This window comes from Drosophila mojavensis, unplaced genomic scaffold (assembly GCF_018153725.1).
Source record: "Drosophila mojavensis isolate 15081-1352.22 unplaced genomic scaffold, ASM1815372v1 contig_80, whole genome shotgun sequence".
Taxonomy (NCBI): Eukaryota; Metazoa; Arthropoda; class Insecta; order Diptera; family Drosophilidae; genus Drosophila; species Drosophila mojavensis.
The window spans coordinates 1,253,098-1,276,062 of NW_025318906.1; the positions used below are offsets into that span (position 1 = coordinate 1,253,098).

Here is a 22,965-nt window from a genome sequence, read left to right on the forward strand (position 1 = left end):
ACAGGCAGCCGCTTAATTTATCAGATATGGCCTGCAGGCATGATTTTTAGCTCTGCTTCTGCTTGAATTTTGAGTTTTGTTTGTTTTCGTATAGGTGTGCTAATTAGGTTTTTGGAGACAGGTTTTTTGTTCCGTAGTGTTACAATTTTCAGGCATTAATTGAACTCGTTTCGACTCTTTCCCACCTGCACAGGCGACTCGATGATGTATCAGCATGGTGTGGGCGGGGGGGTGAGCTGTGGGCCGGGCGGCTCCCCGAGCGCCACAACACCGCCCAACATGAACAGCTGTTCGTCGGTGACGCCGCCGCCGCCGCTGGCAGCGCAGCCCAATCAAAATGAACTCAACAACGAGGCAATGGTAAGTAGCGAAGACACAAACCAAGCACCAGCTAACAGCGCTGTTAAACTTAACACTCTGTATTCCTATTCCACAGCCACTTCACCAACAGCAGCAGCAGCAGCAGCAGTCACACCAACCACAGCAACAACAGCAGCAACAGCAACAACAGCAAGCACACCAACAGAGTCTCACACACCAACAGCAGTCGGGTACACCAACACAGCAACAGCAGCAGCAGCAGCAACAACAACAACATCAACAACAGCAACAGCAGCAGCAACAACAACAGCAGCAGCAACAGCAACAGGATAGCTCAAATTTGCTGCCGCACTGCCATCAGGCCATGCAGTCGCCAGATGGCGCCACCGACGAGGATGTTTGGCGTGGTCACAGCATTGCAGCGCTGCGGCGGCGCGCATCGGAACTAAATGCAACGGCAATACCCTCGTATTTACACCACGCAGCGGCCGCACACAACAACTACGAGCATCATAATTCGGTCTACTGAAATTTGTTGAAGAGCTTTGAAAGCTTTTCGGATTACGGTTTTTCCAATTGCGGCACGCACGACTTTTGAAGCGACTGTACGCACCCACACACCGACAGTTTGAGAGCCAAGCGAAAGAGTTTTCAAAGCCAATTGTACAATTTCGTTTTTGTGTTTTTGTTTTAAATTGAAAAAAAAAAAAAAAAAAAATAATAATAATAATAATAATAAAAATAATTATAAATAAATATATTAAAATTAAAAAGACTATAACGAATGTATACGAGAGAGAAACTTGAGCTAATTTAAACATATTTACCCACTAAATGTATTTTGAAAATATTGAATTAAGCAGCAAAATATAAAAATATTTAAAAAAGTAGAGCTCAACGAATTAATTATTAGAAAAAAATATATATGAAAAAAAAAAAATGAAAATAAAATTTTAATGAAATACATAAAGTATACGAAATGAAATGTAAAAAAAACAAGATACGCGAACTTTAAGGCTCACAATAATTTTTGCTTTATATATAATATATATATACAAACTATACAACTATACATATATACTTATATATATATGTCTTATATATGTATATCTTATATAGATGTTAAGCTTAGTAGTTGTAAACTTAAGTGTTGTTGTTTTTGTGTATAGCATCCAAAATTTCACTGTTTTAGTTCATCTAGCTATAGAGCTCTGTATACCCTGCTTATGGTTTAGATCGAAATGCAATAGTAAACTATAATATATATTCTTACATTCATACATATATGTATATATGTATGTAGTTCAATGTCAGTCAAAGCGTACAGTTTTACATGCACAATTAACTAAAGTAAACAATTTAGATGACAGCCAAATGGTTTAATTTTTGGAATGATACGTAATACGAGTCCATTAATAGATATATAAATATAAATAATAAAATAAATACAATTATGGAATACTTGTAATAGACTTTCTTCTAATGTTTAAGACAACAAAAAAATAAGAAAAAAAAAACAATTTATATATATATACATATATATATGAAAAAATATATAAACTATATATGTAAAAGACATTGTATGTAAAATTATGCGTATTATTGAATAGAGAACTAAAACTTAACTAAATTAAAATGCGAATTGAACGTGATTTAAATAACAGTCGAAATAAAATAAAAACTGATTTGCGTGTAACAAGCGAATTTGTGATCCTGTTGACGAGGGTGGTTTCACAAGTATTCGATATGCAATTTAATTAGCTGAGATATGGATATATGATGGCCTGAAAACTTGTCCCTATTGATCCGTTTCATTTCTGATATACTTATATGCAACAGAGAGAGAGAGAGAGAGAGAGAGAGTAAGAGAGAGAGAGAGAGAGAGTAAGAGAGAGAGAGAGAGAGAGAAAGAGAGAGAGAGAGTTATCCAAAGAGGTAGAACAAGCCTTTGATCAATTTATTTTGTTCCGTATTAGTCAAGCAATTACACAGACCACCCTCGCATATAAGTCCGGCCATATGACATTCCATTAATATGCTGTGAATGCAATTAGCTAACGGTCTCAATCGGTTTACCGTTAACTGCCAATTGCATAAAAATAAAACAAGAATCAAGAAAAAAACACCAATTACAATAATTGTGGGACAGAGGAAAAACTGAGGCTGTTCTAATCCGCAGTGCATGACTAGCAGATACCCTGAAATGTGATTAAAATTCAGAATGAAAATACAGAAGTGCTGAAATAAATATCATGTGACATACATATTTCAACTGAGATGTAAAATTTTTAGGTCTAACACCTTTCTATTGATTCTACTCAAGAGCATATATATACCCTCAAATATATGTACGTATACTCTCATACCTTTTGTCTCTCTGTTGCATACACATTTTTAAAAACGATATACCCTTAAGCCACTTCCAATAGGCTCCAGGATATGAGAACAGTTCAGCACGCGTTTCATTTTGCCACAAACTACTTTAAGCTCAAACTGGCAAATTGATAAAACTTTGACAACGCGCGTACACACACATAGAGAGAGAGAGAGAGAGGGAGAGGGGCGCACACACAAACACATGCACGTATGTGACCTCTGCTGTTGTCCAAATCTCCATTTCATGCCATTGACTGCTTTCCATTATTGAGGTTAACTGCAGAGACAGCAGCAACAACAACGACAACAACAACAACGACGACAACAACAGTAACAGTTTCATTGCATGTTTACGGCCGCTGTGGTTGCATCTGCCATATACCCTGTATAATGCCCATTGCTGTGTGGTATATTGCAATGAAGGTCTACGGATGGTTTTAGTTTATTTAAACTTTCATATGTCTTACAGGGCATCTAGCGTGCTTATAATATATGCTTCTCAGCTTTTACCTATGGTTATCAAAGGCATTAACATTTACAGGGTATCTCACGCGCCCTGTTACTTTGATTTTCTCAAACTTACATTTTGATAACTAAAATTTCTAACTTTAAAGCCTGACTAATCTTATTGATTTTATATTATATTCAAAGCGCTTGCTGTTGTTAATCAGTATTACAGGGTATCTCACTTATGGCCACGACACTTTCATAGACATATTTATTATTTCTAATTAACATCGCCTCTATGGCTAATCGCCCCAATTTGTTGCTGTCATGGCTTACGTTGATTATTCCATTTTATTGGAGCATTTGCTTTAAATTTTAGATCTCTTTTGCAGGGTATCTTGCACGTTCATAATCCAGATTATTTCCATTTAATTTCCACTTTCAAATAAATAATACATTTATAATTTGAAGAAGCCTTTTGTCTTCTAATACGATTTCCATTAATATCACTCTCTACAGGGTATCTCTGCAGCCCAAAGTGCTTAATTGTCAGTCATAAGTATTACCCTTTTTTTGGGGTAGTTCATATGTATATATTTAATCATTATAACTTGATGTTCTTATTTAATAAATATATTTTTACTTTACAGGGTATCTAGTGCGTCCACATTTAAGCCTTGTAATAGCCTTTGAGTACCTTGTATGTATATATGTATGTAAATAGATATAATTTCTAGGTTTAAGCAACTTTATTACTTCAGGCATTAATATATGTTTACATTATAGGGTATCGCTGACGTGCACCTCATGACACACACACACACACCTCACGCACACACATAGTTGGCTTATAAATTTTATAACAACTGCAGCTGGGTGACATTTGACATGCACATTGTCACGACAATTGGCCAGATCCTGGATCCCGGGTTGGCCGAGACTTAATCACGCTGATGGCATTTTTATGTGATGTGGCAGACAACAACAACAACTTGCAACAGCAACAACAACTGCAGCAATAGCAACTTGCAACATCTAGATGCGTATGTGGAAGGTGGATAGAAAGTCTGGCGCCCGCAAGATGACATGCTCGAACTCCAATATGGACAGCTTGCCATCGCCATCGACGTCCGCTTCCTCGATTACCTTGTCGGCAATCTGTTGATGCTCCTCGGGACTGAGCTCGTTCTTGGTCATCGTCGTCAGGCAGGACATCAGGTCGGCGTGCCCAATGAAACCATCCTGATCGAAATCTGCAAAGTCATCAGCAGACAGACATAAGTAAGATGTGTGCAAACAACTATGCAAATTGTGTGCAAGAGAAAGAGAGAACGAGAGAGAGAGAGAGAGACAGTAGGTGTGCGAATGCTCCTTCTGGTATACCAGGCATACTCATTCGCGATGAGTGCAATCGGAGTATATTAGTTTTGTGAGATGCTCAAGGTGCAGACCCTTTATGTTTGTATATGTATTCCCCTTTCGTATACCCTCTCGGAAACTATAAAGAGGGTTTAACAATTTTGTGTATCCGCATCTCTGAGTGTGTGTGTTGGAGTGAGCGAGAGGTGTAGTGTAGTGTGGTTGCTGGCGTATACTCGCTCACGTACTCTGTCTTGAGGGTATATTAGCTTCCGTTTCCAGTCCATTTCTCTCTCTCTGTGAGCGTGTGGGTATGTGTAGATGTGTGTGTGTGTCTATGTGTGCTCGTGCTAGCTTATTTATCTATTTTATATGCATTCATGCAGTGACAGAAAGAGTATATTAGTTTATTGCTAGCTCCGTCGTGTGCATGAATTTTAAGTAGTGTGCGTGAGAGCATGCACTTTTATATTTGTATTTATACTTGCTCATAATTCTAAAGAGTATATTGGTTCTAGCATTACAAGAGTCTGCTTATCCATTGTAAGTTAGAGACTGGTAATTCAGTATGTATAATCGTATATATCCTGAGCTGATAGAATAAGGCGTGGCAAAATGGAATTTTCGAAATGGGCTAGATATAAGAAATATAAAATGAATAGGCATATAGATCATTCGAATCTATATTCAGCTATGTAAAGGCCGAAGCCGTATTCCTTATGCTTAATTTTGTCCACCACAAGAGTATTATGCAGTCGGTTAAATCCGTTTGCAACGCTTGCTTACTCACAGCTCAGGCTGCTTATCATGTCTGACATTTTTATGCATATAAAAGTGAATTGATGTGTGCAAAACTAAGTTAGGAGCTAACAAACACACTAACATATGCTAACACACACACACAGAGACTTGTGAGTGTCTGTGTGCTGCGCGCGTGTTGCATGGCTCGAATTTGTGTCAATCTAATAATCCAACGCATTCGAAACGAGAATCAACTCCATTTTCCTAACACATATTAAGCATGGACCTAAAGAAGTCGAAAGGATGTGCAGGATAATCGCATGAATAGCAAATTTATGAGACATTGAAATACTTAGGCAATAAATAATAATAATAAGTCAATTAAGCAAATTGTTTAAATCTAATTGAAGCTGACTTAAGAATCACAATAAGCTCAGGAATCTCGATTTGAGATTCGAATTTATTGTCATTAAGGATGAGCCTGAAGTCGACAGCGAATTCCATTAATGACTGAAATACCTACACACCAGACAAGCTGTGAACATAGTGTGAATTACTGCATATATTTTGATAGTTTGCATTTTAGTTCAAGTCAATAAACAAATGAAATTCGAACAATCAATTAGACACAAGTTTGCGCCAGCTTCCTGCTGCCCAATTAGCTTCAGTTCAGCTGTCGGCCAACTCCTGCTAAATGACTTCTTTTGTTATTACTCTCTATATCTATCTATAAAGGCAGCCATGAACCGCATCTAATTCAATTTGATTCAATTTGTAACAGAGACTAAACTATTTGCTTATTCACAACAATTATTCATTTAAAATTGTTACTGTACTCGTTTCCTCTCTCTCCCTCTCTCTCTCTATCCTTCTCTCTCTGTGTTTGCTTTATGCAATTATTTAATAGTTTTTTTTTTTCAGTTTCTTTCATTCAATTTGCATTTGTTTTTCTGCTTTTGATTCTGTTGATTCAATTCCCAATTCAATTTACAGCGAGCATATGAGAGAAACTAATATATATTTGCCTGTGTTGCACAGTGTACACTGTGCCATTTAATTGCTGCACAGTTTATTTGCCTCAGCTTTCTCTGTCTAACCCCCTCTCTCCCTCTCTCTCTCTCTGTCTCGTAAATTCAGAAAAGTTGTAAAATCAATTTGCCAAGTGAAAGCGCGACATTTTTCACATTCTCATTTAAATTTCAATTAAAATGCTTATTAGAATTTATGACTGGCCTTGAACTCGGCCAGGCAACAACAACAACAAGAACAACAACAACAACAACGGTGCGCTGGCTGCAGTTGGAATTTTTGGAGCTGAGCCACAAATAATTGAGGCGCGCGACTAGGCAAATGCCTTGGCCTTACCATATAAATACCAGCAAGAGAGAGGGAGAGGGAAAGGGAGTGCGAGAGAGAAAGAGGTATAGCGCGTGTGGCGACAGCCCGCAAATGCATAAACAAAGCCCGCAAACGTTCTGGCCTAGAACATGGCCAAAAGTGTGCACCGCACAGCCAACAACACGAAATTCAGCAGCAGATAAATACCCTGATTAAAAGCTTTAAGAGTCGCTCTTCCATATATGAGCTGAAAGATTATATATACTATGTATATTAATTCAATTTATATATACTAACTCACATTCAAAAAATTATATCTATAGGTCCTAGAGTTATTCAGAGTCATACACGAAAGCCTTCTTATAGATAATAGGCAAATTAAGAGTTCATAGTACTAAAAATATTATAATACAATACGAATCAAAATATTAAATTTGAAATTTCTCAATGTATTATATATTCCATATCACGCACTTGTAGAAGCTCGGGCTGCTCTGGCAATTCTCAAGGAAAGGGTCAACAGACAAAGCGAATTAGGAGAGAATGAGAGAGAATGAGATATATTTGTGAGTAATGTGTATAACAGAGAATTTAGCAGAGAATTTAAAGTTCAAGTTGATGATACTACAGCAGGAGTTCACTATATATATGCATGAACTTCCCTCAAGACAATAGACGAACTTGGAGGTAACTATACAAATCCTTGAGTCTGCATAGTTTATATTGCAATGAGACATCGCATACCCAATAGAACTTTTATAGTTTTTAACATTTATAACGCATTTGCCAAGAAACATCATAGGGGATTTCTATAATTAAAAAAAAGTATTTACTGGAATAGTCAGTTCCCATATAGTTGAGCAGTTGTAGATTAACTCGTATATCCCCACATATGTATATGTATATACATAGTATATACTCGAGCTATTAGTATACATAAAGTTTATTCTTTCTGGAACAATCATCAGCAGCCAACCAACCAATATACCCCATTTTGCCCCCATATGCATGCACAAAGTATAATGAGGAAACTTACCATAAATTTTGAAAGCGTAAAACACTTTAATATCTCTCGGCGCCTGCTCGCTAAACACGGATAAAGCATCCAAAAAGTCCTCAAAGGATAAATTGCCCAGGCCATCGCGTGAGAAGGCCTCGCCTGCCAAGTGGGCGTGCCAGGGGCACAGTTGGGCGTTGACCAAAAAAAAAAAAAATAAAAAAAGAGCAAACAGAACAAAACAAAAATATTTTTATATATTTTTTTTCTCTGCTGCTTATAAATGTGAATGAGGAAATTGTTGTTGAAGCTGGTCGTTGTTGTTGTTGTTGTACTCACAGATACGTCGCCGAAATGGATTCTCACGCAACTCGGGCATCTTCTCAATGCATTCGCGTGGAACCTTGACACTCGATGCCTGACCCTCGGTCATTTGGCGTGGCACCAAATCCGGCCGCAGCTCACGAAAGCGTTTATGCACGCTGGAAGGGCGACGGGGAGGGCAGAGAGGGTAAAGGAGTAAAGCAAGCTGATGAAAGGCTTTTGTGTATGTGTGCTCTGTGTGTGTGTGTGTGTGTGTGTGTGTACACACCCAACAAAAGGTTGCGCCAAACAATGGAACGCAAAATAGTTTCGCTTATTATTATATTTTCAACATGGCAGCAAATTGCGTATACGCCCCGTGCTGTCATATAAATACATACCGCAATATCTCCTTGCGTGTAAAGAACGTGCAATCCTGGATTGGCGCATGGAATATTTAAGTTTTCTACATGATTTAGCTGCTCTTTAAGGAACGCACACACACACACACACGCACCTGATAGTCATCCAATTGCTGTTCGGTGAATGTCACAATTTTGTTGCCCATTTTGTGGCTGGACGGGATAAGGCTAGGCAAAACCAACTGCTGGCCTCTGCTAACGCTGAGCGACTGACAAAACAGCGCAGCGCCAAGCCAAGCCAAGCCAGGGCCAGGCGAGGCCAGGCCAGGACAGGACAGGACAGGACAACAACTTTGCATGAAACAACGTTAAACTGGGATCAGGCTGTGCGGGTCGATGGGCAGCGCCAAAACACATCCTGCGGCGCCTTTTGCAGCGACAGCAGCGCGTGGCTCCAGCTTGTCCTGACCGCATTCGCATGGAAATTAATTAAGGAGTGTTCACGGTGTGCCAGCTACGTTTTTTGCTTTCATTTTTCTTTGTTTTTGCCTTTGTTGCTTCTGTGGCTGTTGCTGTTGCTTTTGCTTTTGCTGTAGCGGCTGCCTCGCCTGCGGTTAGTTTGACAGCGACATGGGCGAGGGGCGCGCCAAAAAGGCTAACAGCAAAAACCAGTTACGCTTATGCGACCAGCTGCCTGGGCGGAATATGAAATGCCCTAGGAATAGATAGAGAGATAGACAGATAGATAGATAGATAGAGTAGAGCTTGCAGGGAAACTATGATTAAGCTGAGTGGCTCACGGGATGAAAGACTGCAACGGATAGACTGAGAGAAAGAGAGAGAGATAGAGAGACAAAAAGACAGAGAGGGAAAGATATGCATAGATAGATTGTTTGATAGACAGATAATATATGGATCAATTAAAAGATAGTTAGCTCAAACAATAGATATATCGATATCTATTTATTAATATGTCTAGATTGACAGATAGACAGATTGATTGGTTGATATATACTGAAAAATATATATCGATAGATGGATCCAATCGTACATACATCAATATCTGTCTATAAATCGGTTCATATAGATACACACATCAATAGATAGATCTATAATTTAAAAAATATATCCATAGACACAAAAATTGATTGATTGATTGATAAACAATTTAATCTATGGGCCAGTCGTAGCTTAATATATAGGTATACAATTTTATTAAATAAATATATATTTTAATATATAAACTAAACTCTGATCATGATAAAGCAACATATATCGTAATCTGAAAACGTCAACCCAGAATTCTTGGTATAATAGACTATGAAATAGCCTTAGATACATTCGTAAGGCATCTATCACAAGCTAAGAGACTTAAGTCAGTATAGCTACATTCACAGTCTTCATTCCATTGGCTATCCACTCGATAATTTATTTATATAATTACCTTACAAATATAAAACACTGCTCACCTCTCTGTTGACACAATACGCCCCCAGTCATAATTACAATCAGTCTCCACAACAAAAGGCACAAGGAATTTCCTCATTTAGCCAGTGAACAAAAAGTGTAGCACAGTTTTGTGCGCTGCGAATTTGTTAATGATTTTGGGTTTAGTTTCGCGTCGCGTCGCGACTTTATTAATTAATTTAATGCGCCGCAAAACTTTTCAATCTGACGCGTTTGCTTTATATATTTGTGAAAATGGCTGTCGGGCTTGGGATCCAGATCTAAAACGCTCAGCTTGGTCAGAAATTGACGACCCTGCAGCGAAATGAGCCAAGGCTGCAAAGCACTGAAAGAGAAGTGAGCACTGATTAGTTGCGAGAAAGTATGTGTGTGTGTGTGTGTCTCAGTCACTCACCTGTGATGCTTCGCCTGACATTGCACTTCCTGAAATGTCAGCATTATGGAGCAATCGAGCGCCGTGGCGCCCAGCATATAAGCCTGCTCGGCTGCCAGCTCCTGCACATTGTCCTGCTGACAGCTGGCGAGCAGTGCCCGCAGCGCCTTGTAGCTGGGCGTGCCCTGCCGGGCATATCCTTGCGCCCACATATAATGAAAATGTCGCTGCAAATGGCCAAAAGGAGAAGACGTTAGACAGCCAACGACAGTCGAACCCAAAAGTCTTTCAGCCACTTGGCCGCCATCCAACTGAGCAGTGAGCAGCGAGCAGTGAGCAGCGAGCAGTGAGCAGTGAGCGCAAGTCCCACAAGACGCTCTCCATAACGTGTCCAGTGTCTGTTGTCCATTCGGCTGTCTGTTTAGCTGCCCTTTCAATTTTATTCCTTTTTAGCGCCAGCCACTCGCCTGAAGCATTGTTGAAGCCATCAGCCAGCTGAAGCTCAATGCAGTTGCACTTGAACAGCGGCGGCAACAGAAAAAAGTGTGCTGAGCAGTGATCGACTGGCTAATACCCTGTTATGTAGTGGTGCAGCCAGACCAAGAGGGAACTCAGGCCATGAAATTCTCGTGCAACTTTAAGCTCTTGAATCAACTTCTCTAATAGAATATATACCCCATTTCAAAGATTATTAAAATATATATTTAATAGTCTTCTTCCTCTTCTAGTACATTGCCATGAATATGTTTCCAACTATCCGTCATCCACTCAAACCAAAACCACGTCGACTTACCTTAACACATACTAAGCTCCTGCTCACCTGTATAAATGAGAGGTATTTTTTAGTCAGGCGCTTTGTCCAAAAAAAAAAAAATACCATTTTCTTTCCCTCATCAATTTTTTGTCTTTACCCAAACTTTGTCATGTTCCCCCCCGACCAATTGATCAATACCCTTTTTGCTAGGGTATTCCATCAGTTGATAGCTATTAAAGCGCTGTTTTATACGACCTACCTCCACCCTCTCCCCCCTTCACTCCTTATCCAGCCCCTATAAAAATAAACAAAAATCGCTGATAGCCCACTACCCACAGTGTGCAGTGCTGCTTCCTCTTACAACTTTTACACCTTTTACCTACCTTGACCAACAATTGCAAATGCAAAATTTTTTGCAAAACACAATTTTTGGGTAAGTGAAATATTTCCGCCTGGCTGATCCCTGCTTGAGTCTCGCAGGGCGCCAGGGGAGACGCGACAAGTTGCGGCGCTGGGTTCAGAGTAGCCAACGCTGTCGACGTTGTTTCCGCTTCCGTTTCCGTTTCCATTGCTATTCGTGTTGCCACATTCGCTGGCATTGTTGTTGCTGTTGTTGTTGTTGTTGTTGCTGTTTGTATTGCCTTTGCTGTTGTTGTCATTTTGGTACGCTTTGTGTACCTTGGGCTGGCTGTTTCAGCAGCTGCTGCTCGCCGCTGCGGCTGACCACCAACAGCTTTGACAAAGTCAACTATGCTCGCCTCCTCCCTCGGCTGCTCCTGCTCCAGGTACTGCTGGTTCTCTACGTGCTTTGCCCTGCCAATTTCTATAGTTTCGGTTGGCTTTGTCTTCATGCCACAACGTTTGAATGTCGATTTCCCAAATGCAGCAGCAGCAGCAGCAGCAGCAGCCACGTGGCTGTGGCTTTCATTCGCTGCCTGCTCCTGCTGCTCCTCTTCCTTCTCCTCCTGGCTGTATTCCCTAAGCAGGCAGGCGACCAACAAATGTTTTATAAGCGCCATAATTTCACTAGAGAATTTCAACAGATTTTATGACCATAGCATTGGGCATTGGGTATATACGGGCGATGCGTATTGGTAAAGCATTTTCGGTTTCAATGCAGATTCCAATTTTGTTGTCAACGTGTTGCCAAAAAAAAAAAAAAAGGTGTTGAAATGAGTGGAACAAGCACATAATAGCCAATAGCAAGAGTTCAAAAGAGACCGAGCGAAAGAGAGCGTGAGAGAGAGAAAGAGGTAGATATATATCTGTGTTAGCGTTTGGCATTCGAGAATTTGTGTGTTTGGCTGTTGCTGTCTGAGCATTATTTATTGAATATTTGCATGTCGAACAATTGCTTTGAGATTTTTACTCTATTCTATTTTTTGTCTCTCTCTCTTTTTTTTTTTTTTTTTTTTTTGTTTTCGTAATTGTTTGGCTTCCATGGAAATTTTATGCTGCGTATACGATAAATATTTGAGCTGCTTACAATCGATTGTAGTTGAAGCAAAAAGTATTCCATGAAATTTCATTTCACAAAAATTTAACTGTAGCTCCAAAGAGTTTGCACAAGGAATCTAAATAGAAATCGTATCTATACAGAACTTTAAAGCTTGTTAAAACATTTATTTACAAATTTTCAAGAATTTATTATCCATGGCCTCTACAGCAAAGATTTCATATGTATTTACTGAAATTTTCTTGATAAAAAGCTTTCTACGAAACATATGAACTAAAACATACTTTCTTCTACTGAAATATATATATTTGTATTCTGTATAAAAAAAACGAAATTGCTTTTCATGCTGAAATTCATTGTTGATATTGTGAAATTCAAAGAAATGTCTGTTTACGCTGACGTTTCGAAGAGACGTCGAAGAGAATGTGTATGTATGTGTAAACCATATAAAAATCCTAATCTATTCTTTCTACTTTCAAGAGTACACCATCCATACATACATGTATGTATTCAAACATACATACAGATATGGACTCATAATAACAGCGAGCTTACCTAACATTTGAGGTGCTGTTTACTTAACAGCGAGCTTACCTAACATTTGAGGTGCTGTTAACTTAACAGCGTCGCTTCTTTAACAGCTATTAAGCACTTCTATTGCTCTTATCTTGCGGAAAACTCAACAATTTAAGCCAGACTCTACCTGCTTCAGCACAATCGTATTTCCTGCAAATATTCAACTATTCCGATTGATTCACATTTGGCTGATAAACTCAGACAGATGCAATTCACTTAATATTGATATAAATATATATATATAAATGCTGCGCTCACCCTGGGAAGAGTTGAGTGTGGAGCTGCTCGCAGGAAATCGAATTCGCGTGATCGCCATAAATTAAATTCCCGCTCTGAAATACACGTAAATTATTTTGCGGACAAGCGAAAAGCGCATTCAAGGCATCGAGCATACGACCAGGAGCACTAAAAAAAAGCGAAGAAACAAGAAAAAATATATACTATATATAAATATATATAAAATAACACTATTAAACCATAAATATATGTATGTACGAATGGGCAGGGGCTGAGTGCTGCGCGAGGGGTGGTAAATTTTTGTACGCTGAGCGGCAAACGCCAAGCCCGTAAAAAGCCGACGCGGGCCTGAACGAAAATGAAAATAAAAAGAAATAAAAAAGCACACAAAAAGAAAGTAACAAAATGCATTGAAAGTGGATGCGAAGCAGGCGGTAAACCGGAATGAAAGCGCAAGCAAATTGAATTTCGTGCACGGATGCACGCATGACTTAAAACAGCGGGCCACAAATAAACGAATGAGCCGCGGATGCCGCACACCCGAAAATACAACAGAATAAGTAAGCTGGAGTCTAGGACGGCCCGGCACGACTAGACGATGATCTGTACCTGGCTTGCTTAACTGTTGTCTAGAGAGGATGTCGAACTCTGGCTTGATTCCACTGAAGACTTTGTCTACATCAATTTTGGAGTCTAGAGTTTTAACTCCAATAAGCAAGTCCCAAACTGAAAGTCAATTCTGATTCAGAGTAAATAAAGATTTGCTAGAAAACTCAAGTTCAATAATTTTATAAGAGATCATTCTGCTGCGAGGTATATAAGATCAAACTCCACATACGAATGGAATTAGACTCTATAAACTGATGCTTAATATCATTGTCGTTAGTTCTAAAAGTTATCAGACTGCCCTCTCATAAAAAGCACCTTTCAAGTCTGAGCCTCGCCTCTGCTTAGTCACGATTCACATATACGTCAACATAGATTTGCCTAGCTGTCTATCACAAACACCTACAATTAACGAATCCACCCTCTGCCACGCCCACACTCACTATCACTTAGGGTATGCGAAAACAAACCAGTCGAGCACCCATATTATAAAGGCTCAAGCCGGAAACAGAGCAGCGCAAAGAAAAAAGGAGAAAAAAGTGGCATTCAATTGCCTGCAGGTAAAACACGCCAGAGGCACACAGGTGAGGCTGCCTCGGAGCTTCAGCCAGTTGAAGGTGTTGGAATTATGAAGCACGACAGGACACGCAAATGGAGCATATTAAAATTTATGACTTAAAGGCGTGTTAAGCCCGGCTCAACTTACCCGGAGAACAAATGCAATGGACAATATTGGCCCAATCGCTTGATTTTACCCAAGTGCAGCTGCGAAAGAGACGAAGAAGAAGAAGAGTGGGAAGTAGATGTAGTAGAAGTAATATACGAATGTTTGTAAATGTTTGTAAATCAAATAACAAGTAGCTGGCAGCACATCAAACACACCCACACGCCACTCCTCCCTCACACAGATAGTTTCCACACTCACACACACACACACACCATCACTTAATATTCGCCTCACCTTTACCACCTGCATGCTGCAATAGCGACACCTGCATTTGTCTGGCTTTAACAACGTATCAACCGTTGGCCGCACCTTCTTCGTCGCCGTCGATTCGTTTGCCTTTACCGGCTTGGGTTCAGGTTCAGGTTCAGCTTGGGGTTCGGGCTGTGGTTCAGGTTCGCAGGTCGGGTCCATTGTGCCGTCGCCAGTTGGCATTAAATCAAATAAATCGCTGACATCACTTGGCAACTGGAGCCAGCCCTGCTTCGGTTTTATTTCGATGGCATATGTATTGCCCAGACGGCTTACTCCACAGCTACTGCTGGTAGTGCAGCTCCTACTCCTGCTGCTGCTGCTGCATATGTCCGCATCCATGTCCGTGTCCATGTTCATGTCCTTTGCCTACAAATTATTTCGTTTGGCTTATTCGTTTTTCTTTTCACTTTTTTTCTGTACATGGGTTGATCCACAAAAATACGTTAAAAGGAGGGTAGATTAGCTCTAGGAGGGTGTTATAGGCTTAGATAAGTATATTTGGTAAACCAGAAAGAGAAGATTTTTTCATATATTTTATATATGTTTTTCTAGTTATTTCCCATATCAAATTCAAGACTCTATATATAGGTTCATTAGGAGTATACGAAGATGATATATAAAGAGATTTCTGTTGGATCACATTGACATATAGCGCTGAGCGGCAAACGCCAAGCCCGTAAAAAGCCGACGCGGGCCTGAACGAAAATGAAAATAAAAAGAAATAAAAAAGCACACAAAAAGAAAGTAACAAAATGCATTGAAAGTGGATGCGAAGCAGGCGGTAAACCGGAATGAAAGCGCAAGCAAATTGAATTTCGTGCACGGATGCACGCATGACTTAAAACAGCGGGCCACAAATAAACGAATGAGCCGCGGATGCCGCACACCCGAAAATACAACAGAATAAGTAAGCTGGAGTCTAGGACGGCCCGGCACGACTAGACGATGATCTGTACCTGGCTTGCTTAACTGTTGTCTAGAGAGGATGTCGAACTCTGGCTTGATTCCACTGAAGACTTTGTCTACATCAATTTTGGAGTCTAGAGTTTTAACTCCAATAAGCAAGTCCCAAACTGAAAGTCAATTCTGATTCAGAGTAAATAAAGATTTGCTAGAAAACTCAAGTTCAATAATTTTATAAGAGATCATTCTGCTGCGAGGTATATAAGATCAAACTCCACATACGAATGGAATTAGACTCTATAAACTGATGCTTAATATCATTGTCGTTAGTTCTAAAAGTTATCAGACTGCCCTCTCATAAAAAGCACCTTTCAAGTCTGAGCCTCGCCTCTGCTTAGTCACGATTCACATATACGTCAACATAGATTTGCCTAGCTGTCTATCACAAACACCTACAATTAACGAATCCACCCTCTGCCACGCCCACACTCACTATCACTTAGGGTATGCGAAAACAAACCAGTCGAGCACCCATATTATAAAGGCTCAAGCCGGAAACAGAGCAGCGCAAAGAAAAAAGGAGAAAAAAGTGGCATTCAATTGCCTGCAGGTAAAACACGCCAGAGGCACACAGGTGAGGCTGCCTCGGAGCTTCAGCCAGTTGAAGGTGTTGGAATTATGAAGCACGACAGGACACGCAAATGGAGCATATTAAAATTTATGACTTAAAGGCGTGTTAAGCCCGGCTCAACTTACCCGGAGAACAAATGCAATGGACAATATTGGCCCAATCGCTTGATTTTACCCAAGTGCAGCTGCGAAAGAGACGAAGAAGAAGAAGAGTGGGAAGTAGATGTAGTAGAAGTAATATACGAATGTTTGTAAATGTTTGTAAATCAAATAACAAGTAGCTGGCAGCACATCAAACACACCCACACGCCACTCCTCCCTCACACAGATAGTTTCCACACTCACACACACACACACACCATCACTTAATATTCGCCTCACCTTTACCACCTGCATGCTGCAATAGCGACACCTGCATTTGTCTGGCTTTAACAACGTATCAACCGTTGGCCGCACCTTCTTCGTCGCCGTCGATTCGTTTGCCTTTACCGGCTTGGGTTCAGGTTCAGGTTCAGCTTGGGGTTCGGGCTGTGGTTCAGGTTCGCAGGTCGGGTCCATTGTGCCGTCGCCAGTTGGCATTAAATCAAATAAATCGCTGACATCACTTGGCAACTGGAGCCAGCCCTGCTTCGGTTTTATTTCGATGGCATATGTATTGCCCAGACGGCTTACTCCACAGCTACTGCTGGTAGTGCAGCTCCTACTCCTGCTGCTGCTGCTGCATATGTCCGCATCCATGTCCGTGTCCATGTTCATGTCCTTTGCCTACAAATTATTTCGTTTGGCTTATTCGTTTTTCTTTTCACTTTTTTTCTGTACATGGGTTGATCCACAAAAATACGTTAAAAGGAGGGTAGATTAGCTCTAGGAGGGTGTTATAGGCTTAGATAAGTATATTTGGTAAACCAGAAAGAGAAGATTTTTTCATATATTTTATATATGTTTTTCTAGTTATTTCCCATATCAAATTCAAGACTCTATATATAGGTTCATTAGGAGTATACGAAGATGATATATAAAGAGATTTCTGTTGGATCACATTGACATATAGCTCATTTCCTTAATTAAGTAATTATGACCTAACAGAACGCATGATTGTGTGAGATATCTCTCAGTCGTTCCCCATAAAATCACGCTTATTTTTTATTGCGCTGCCAAATGGAGTTGCAGTTGGAGAGAAAGAGAGAGTGAGACAGAGAGGTTGCAGGCCGCGTTGACGCCATTTTGACTTGAAAATGCCAACGACTAGCGAAGTGGAGTTGTTGCCAGCGACACAACACAAACAACACACACACAGAGAAAACAATAAAATGAAGAAGGAAAAGAGGAGGAGAGCAGAAAAAAAGAGTTCAGAGGCGGCTGCAACGGTTATCGCTGCAAGAGCGAACATGAACTGTAACTGCCAGCCATTGCCATTGTGCTCGGTGTCCTCGTTGTCCGCGAGGTCCTCGATGTCCTGTGCCTGTTGTTGCCACATAAAGGAAAACTTTCTGTTTGCCACGCTGATTGTATGATGAGTTATGGCACAGGTGAAATATATTTGCCCAGGTACACAGAAGGCCGGCGGTGTCCACACGTGCGCCACGGCTCAACTTGAAATTGAAAATTAACATTTAAAGCCACAATTAAACAAGGCGCACAGCAATCCGAGCAGCTGCTGCCGGACTGCGGACTGCGGACTGCGGACAGTGGACAGTGAAGCTACTCCCAGCTCCTAGTCATATCCAATATAGCGTTAGTTATGGCATCGTTACTATGCTGCTTCTTCTTCTTCTACTTGTTTTTATTGTTTTTCCTCTCTGCTTTTTTTTTCGTTTTGTTTCTTTTACTCCTTGCAATTTTATTTCGGTCAATGCTTTGGCAGCAAAGCCATAAATTGAATATATAAGCATCGCGTGTGCTAACGTGGCTTAAATATGGCAGCTAACTGGACTTTAGAGATATCCTATTCAGCATTTATTTGGACTGTCGCTGGCGCCATCTAGCGTTTAGTGCAGGGTAAGTAATAGAACCTTACGCCAGATGTCGCTTTGGCTTTTGTTCTCGAACTCGATTTTTGCATACAATTTTTTGAGTTTAAGTGAAAACTTTCCAAATTTAAACAGAAAGCAGAAAATTTAAATAAAAAAAATATAAATATATATATTTTATAGCCGGAATGGAGAATATGCTTAAAATGATAGATATAGCGGTTAAAATTGTATGTACTAAAAATTTAGAAGCTACGAAATGAGAAGGAATGAATGAAACTGATCTAAAATCCTATAGCTATCTATAAATAAATAGGCGAAGTAGATCTAAAAATTATACATAGCAATTCCAGAACAGTGTACTAATATTTTCTGTAAGTAATCAACATATTTCCCAATATACCAACAAGTTCCAATTGGAATTCAATTTGAAACTTTCAAGTCTATTCACGTCTTGTCATAAAAATGCTCAAGTTATTTCATTTCCCTCCGATTCTTTCCTTTCAATCATATCTCATTATCTATACATTTCTCTATCGTTGATAACCCCTTCCATTCAGCCCTTTTACGTAACAGCTATAAATTACAGGGTATATTTGAACTAGTGGCTTTGGCGGCACTTTCAAAGCAATTTTCGTCGTCCTTTATAACCGCAGCCACCGAAACGGCCAGCGGGTCCAGGCGAAGGCTTTAGCTTTTTGGCTGCCAATGCCGCTAGCCACAGCAGCAACAACAACAACAACAGCAGCAATGGACACAACAACAATGTGTTTACACTGTTGCCCACTTTAATTCAAAACAAAGAACCGTTGATTTATGTTGCCTTAGCTGCTGCTCCTGCTACTCCTGCTGCTGCTGCTGTTGCTGTTGCTGTTGCTGCATGTCCACATCCATGTGCATCGGCTCACAGTTTTAGGTTTTTGGCTACAAAATATTTGTTTTCCTTTTATTTTTTGGAGTGCACAAAAGCGAGCTAAACCGCAGCAGCGCATATGGCACAACCTGCCAATATTGTCCTTGTTCAAAATCTATATGTATATATATTTATCTATATACATCGATATATATATACAGGGCAGGCAATATCCCGATAGAAACTCACCTGTAAATTGGCAAGTAAAACATCGAATGTGGCAGGCAATTGGGTCACATCTGGCAGCAGCAGACCGAATGGCCCCACAAATTCCTTATCCAGACGCGAAACTGCAAAAGGAGCGAAGGAACATGAATGTAAAGTGCAGTCCACTCAACTGATATATATGCGGATGCACAGTGAAATCAATGCTAACGGACAGCTGCATCAGCAAGTTGCTGAGCTTGTGGAGCTGTAAATGTTGAAGAATTTACAATTTTAGTACAGCTTTAAGCAAGAGATAGACAGAGAGACAGAGAGAGAGAGAGTGAGTTATTAAATTTATGTCAATTTCTCTCACACTTTCTGTCTTTATAAAAGGGATATTTAGTATGGAAATATATAATTTATATACTGCAAACCTTCACAAGGCAGGCATTTAAATTAAGTACATACATGCATATAAATAAAGTACATATATGCATATAATATAAGTACATATATATATATACTCTATAATAGATATCAAATATATGGAATCCCCACATGTAAATTACATATCCATACAAAGTCCCTAAATGTGTACTAAATGCCCATATATGCCTATAAATGTGTAAAATCTCCATATATTTACTAAGTATTCATACATGCACTAAATTTCCATACTAAATCTCCATAAATGTAACCCATATTCATACATGCTCTAAATATCCATACATGTACTAAATATTCATACATGTACTAAGTATCCATATATGTACTAAATGTGAACGAGTCTCTATACATATTTAGTACATGTATAGAGCGTATTGTAAGCATATTCTCAAAGTTATTCTTTAACACTTGCTTGACGTATATGCGCCACTTTCTTATCAGCTGCCATAGGTGACAAACTCTTTTAACCCGACACGTCCTTCTAGGGCAGATTTCACTGTATATTGATATATAGCAGACGCCGCTGGGCAATGATAAATGGTGGCTCCGAGCAGCCAGCAGCGAGCAGCAAGCGGCGTACAACGAGCTGCCGCCTGTTGCTGTTGGTGCAATATAAACCGAATTTTGATATATGGCTGCGACTATTGGCCGGCACCACTAATCAGTCCCATGTGGCTCCACTTTGATGTACAATTTAGTAGAAAGTGGAACAAGAGAGCAGCGAGCGGTGAGCGAAGAACGGGAAGCAGTTGGAGGAGGGGCAGGGCAAAGTCTGCACTAAAAAGCTCGTTTATGATTGATTGCTCGGGCAGCGGAAGCGGCAGCGGCAGTGGCTTTTGGATGCAGGCCAAAGGCGAGCGGCGAATGCAGCGCAGATCAAATACAAAATAAGACTATGACACAGCAGCTGCCTCTCCAACCACTCCCCTCCCCACTCTCTCTCACTCTCTCTTTGCGCGTCTCTCTCCGGAGATGAACTCACCCGGCCTGTGCTGGCGTATGTGCTCGTTTATCCAGCATCTATCGCTTTCCTTTGGTATGGCAACAATATCCGCTGCACAGACAAACTCATTTCCTAATAGACGGCGCATTATCTCGATATAAGCCATAAAATCGGGCATTGTCAAGGCGCCAGCTAAAAGAGAGAAAGGCAAGAAATAAGATAAATGAAATAAACACATCTCGATGCAATGGCCAAGGGAAGATGCACAGCCAGCCACAAAAACAGATATGACTGGGGTCACAGCTCCATACAAATGCACATCTATATAAATATACACACATATATACATACATCTATATCTGCGCTATACAAAGCCAGCCAAGCGGGCAATAAGCATCGCACAATACACAAATTGGCCAACAGCAACGCAAAAAGGAACTAAGTTTGCTTTTGCTTTTGACTGCGATTTGGTCGAAATAGGAAGCTCTTATTGTTATACACTAGCTGTGCTGCATTATAAGAGGATAGCACTAGTTATCGCATATGTACATATATATATTATATATATAGATAAAACATTCTTAAAGAGTAACTAAGGAAAAGGCTTATAGACATGTCAGTATTCATGCATTCACATACCTACAGGATTATACATCCATACATTAAGATTTTACAGTTAACATATGTCTATAGATCTATAGATCTATATCTCTATAGTTCTACATCTCTATATCTAAACATACATAAGTCTTTCCATATATTTGTATTTCCACATCTCTGTATCTAAACATTAGCATTTCCATATGTCTCATATATCCATAAATAAATTATCTATACAACCATTCGTATTCAGGTCTATAAACTTAGACTCAACTACTCAAATGATAAAAGGCTACAAACAATTTCACTATTACATATACATAATAGCTTTATCAAAAATCAATCGTATATAGAGTTCAGCTAACTTAAGCATGCCTAATCAAATCTATATTAAATATATAAACATCTAATGCAAAAGACTTAAAGTAGGAGCATGCATAATATATTAAATATCTTATAAAACTATTAAAATACATATTTTCGCTTCTGCCTAGCTCGCATCTTTCGCTGTCTCATTGTTGTTGCTTTTGCTTAAGCCATGGTGTTTGAAGTTGCACGCAACCATTTCCTGGCCAAACCTAACAACAGTAACAAGACAGCATACATATAAATGCTGCTCTCTTATATATATTGATATATATGTATATATAGTACGTATATATATGCAGCATTCAACCTTTTGAGCTTGATGCTTCGCTTGGGTCGGAAACGCTGGGTTGCTGTCCTTCCGGTTGGTCTGCGCTGGCCGGCTGGCAGCAACGACTCCTGCTGCTTGTGCTGCTGCTACTGCTGCTGGATATCATTTTTGGCAAACGTAAAACTTTTTTAAATTGCGGCAATGCCAGCACCAAATTTGCATTACCCTCCGCCCGATAGATCAACTCAATTTGGCTCAACTCCATCTCTGCGGGCAAGTGCAGCAGCGCGTTTAGCGACTTAGCTTGAGGCGGGGGCGGCACAGCCGACGCAGGCGGAGGCGGAGGCGTGGCAGGCGCAGGAGCAGTAGCTGATGCTGCAGCAGTTGTCATGACTTTTGCGCGGGTGTTTGCGGTTCGTTGGCGTTGTCAAAATTGCAACTGACACGAACGAATCTCTCTGTCGCTCTCTGTCTCTGTTACTCTCCTTCTCTTTCGCTCTCTGTCGTTTGGCCGCTGGGCAGCCTGGAAGGGCCGGACTGTCGCGCCAGTGTTGATGATTTTGCCGATTGTGGTTTGTTGTTGCGGTTGGCTTTTTGCGGTTCGCTCTTGTTTATATTAGTTCTTGTATTTGTTGTTCACTTTGCTCGTTGTTGCAGCAGCTTGGCACGTTTTTGTTGAGCTCTGTTGCTGCTGCTGCTGCTGCTTGTCATTTGTCTGCGATAAGCTGAGCCGCTTGAAAGGCAAATTGCACTGGCTGATATATCAAGTAAAGCCTGCAAGAGAATTGTAATAACATAATGCCATATTTATTGTGTTGCAGCATTATATTTACGTATATTCATACTTATAATTAACTGTTTTAATTAAGAGATTAAGACAAGCCGGCTAAACAAAAGATCACAACTAAGCTGCACTTGAAGAGTGTGCCCAAACTGAATCAGCTGAGCGCCAGCTGAATGTGGCGGTCGGTCGATAATCGATCAAGCAAGCAGAAATCGATGCAGCTGCCACGCAAGTGTGACCAGCATTTGCATAACTAAAAAAAAACACACAATTCAAATATATAGAGAAAAACAAATTTA

At 40.1% G+C, this 22,965-nt stretch overlaps 3 protein-coding genes across 12 annotated transcripts in view; 1 reads left to right on the forward strand and 2 right to left on the reverse strand.

The window, feature by feature from the left end:
* The window catches only part of LOC6578346 (homeobox protein orthopedia), a 29,529-nt gene extending 28,518 nt beyond the window's left edge, over positions 1-1,011 (forward strand). For all 5 annotated transcript variants that reach the window (XM_032730262.2, XM_044010505.1, XM_044010504.1 and 2 more), the window contains 2 exons: positions 194-360; positions 437-1,011. In XM_032730262.2, coding sequence (XP_032586153.1) covers positions 194-360; positions 437-850 — 581 coding nt within the window. In that variant the 3' untranslated portion in view covers positions 851-1,011. The remainder of the gene's footprint in view (positions 1-193; positions 361-436) is intronic.
* The window catches only part of LOC6578347 (calcium and integrin-binding family member 2), a 38,460-nt gene extending 28,660 nt beyond the window's left edge, over positions 1-9,800 (reverse strand). The window contains exons 1-6 of one of the 3 annotated variants that reach the window (XM_002004224.4): positions 9,714-9,800; positions 8,400-8,959; positions 8,284-8,318; positions 7,919-8,061; positions 7,619-7,741; positions 3,860-4,397 (exon numbers count right to left, since the gene is read on the reverse strand). In XM_002004224.4, the coding sequence (XP_002004260.2) occupies positions 4,180-4,397; positions 7,619-7,741; positions 7,919-8,061; positions 8,284-8,318; positions 8,400-8,603 (723 nt within the window). In that variant the 5' untranslated portion in view covers positions 8,604-8,959; positions 9,714-9,800 and the 3' untranslated portion in view covers positions 3,860-4,179. Of the gene's footprint in view, positions 1-3,859; positions 4,398-7,618; positions 7,742-7,918; positions 8,062-8,283; positions 8,319-8,399; positions 8,960-9,713 lie in introns of those variants that run through there. The other 2 variants (XM_044010508.1, XM_044010509.1) reach the window with 2 other exon arrangements.
* On the reverse strand, positions 9,389-22,964 carry LOC6578348 (inositol-pentakisphosphate 2-kinase). 4 transcript variants are annotated; one of them, XM_032729924.2, is made up of 10 exons: positions 22,716-22,964; positions 21,922-22,656; positions 20,685-20,837; positions 19,298-19,398; positions 16,607-16,990; positions 16,352-16,410; positions 13,129-13,275; positions 11,222-11,864; positions 10,106-10,311; positions 9,389-10,036 (listed from the first exon to the last, which is right to left on the reverse strand). In XM_032729924.2, exons 2-10 carry the CDS (start codon positions 22,271-22,273, stop codon positions 9,886-9,888), a joined length of 2,196 nt encoding a protein of 731 aa, XP_032585815.1. In that variant the 5' UTR covers positions 22,274-22,656; positions 22,716-22,964; the 3' UTR covers positions 9,389-9,885. The 4 variants fall into 4 exon arrangements, 3 of the variants coding, with proteins under 3 accessions (XP_032585815.1, XP_032585818.1, XP_032585817.1); XR_004364106.2 differs by lacking the exons at positions 9,389-10,036; positions 10,106-10,311 and adding an exon at positions 12,889-13,020 and having other exon boundaries at positions 11,786-11,864; XM_032729927.2 differs by lacking the exons at positions 9,389-10,036; positions 10,106-10,311; positions 11,222-11,864 and adding an exon at positions 13,014-13,034 and having other exon boundaries at positions 22,716-22,963.
* Between the last annotated feature and the right edge of the window lies 1 nt (position 22,965).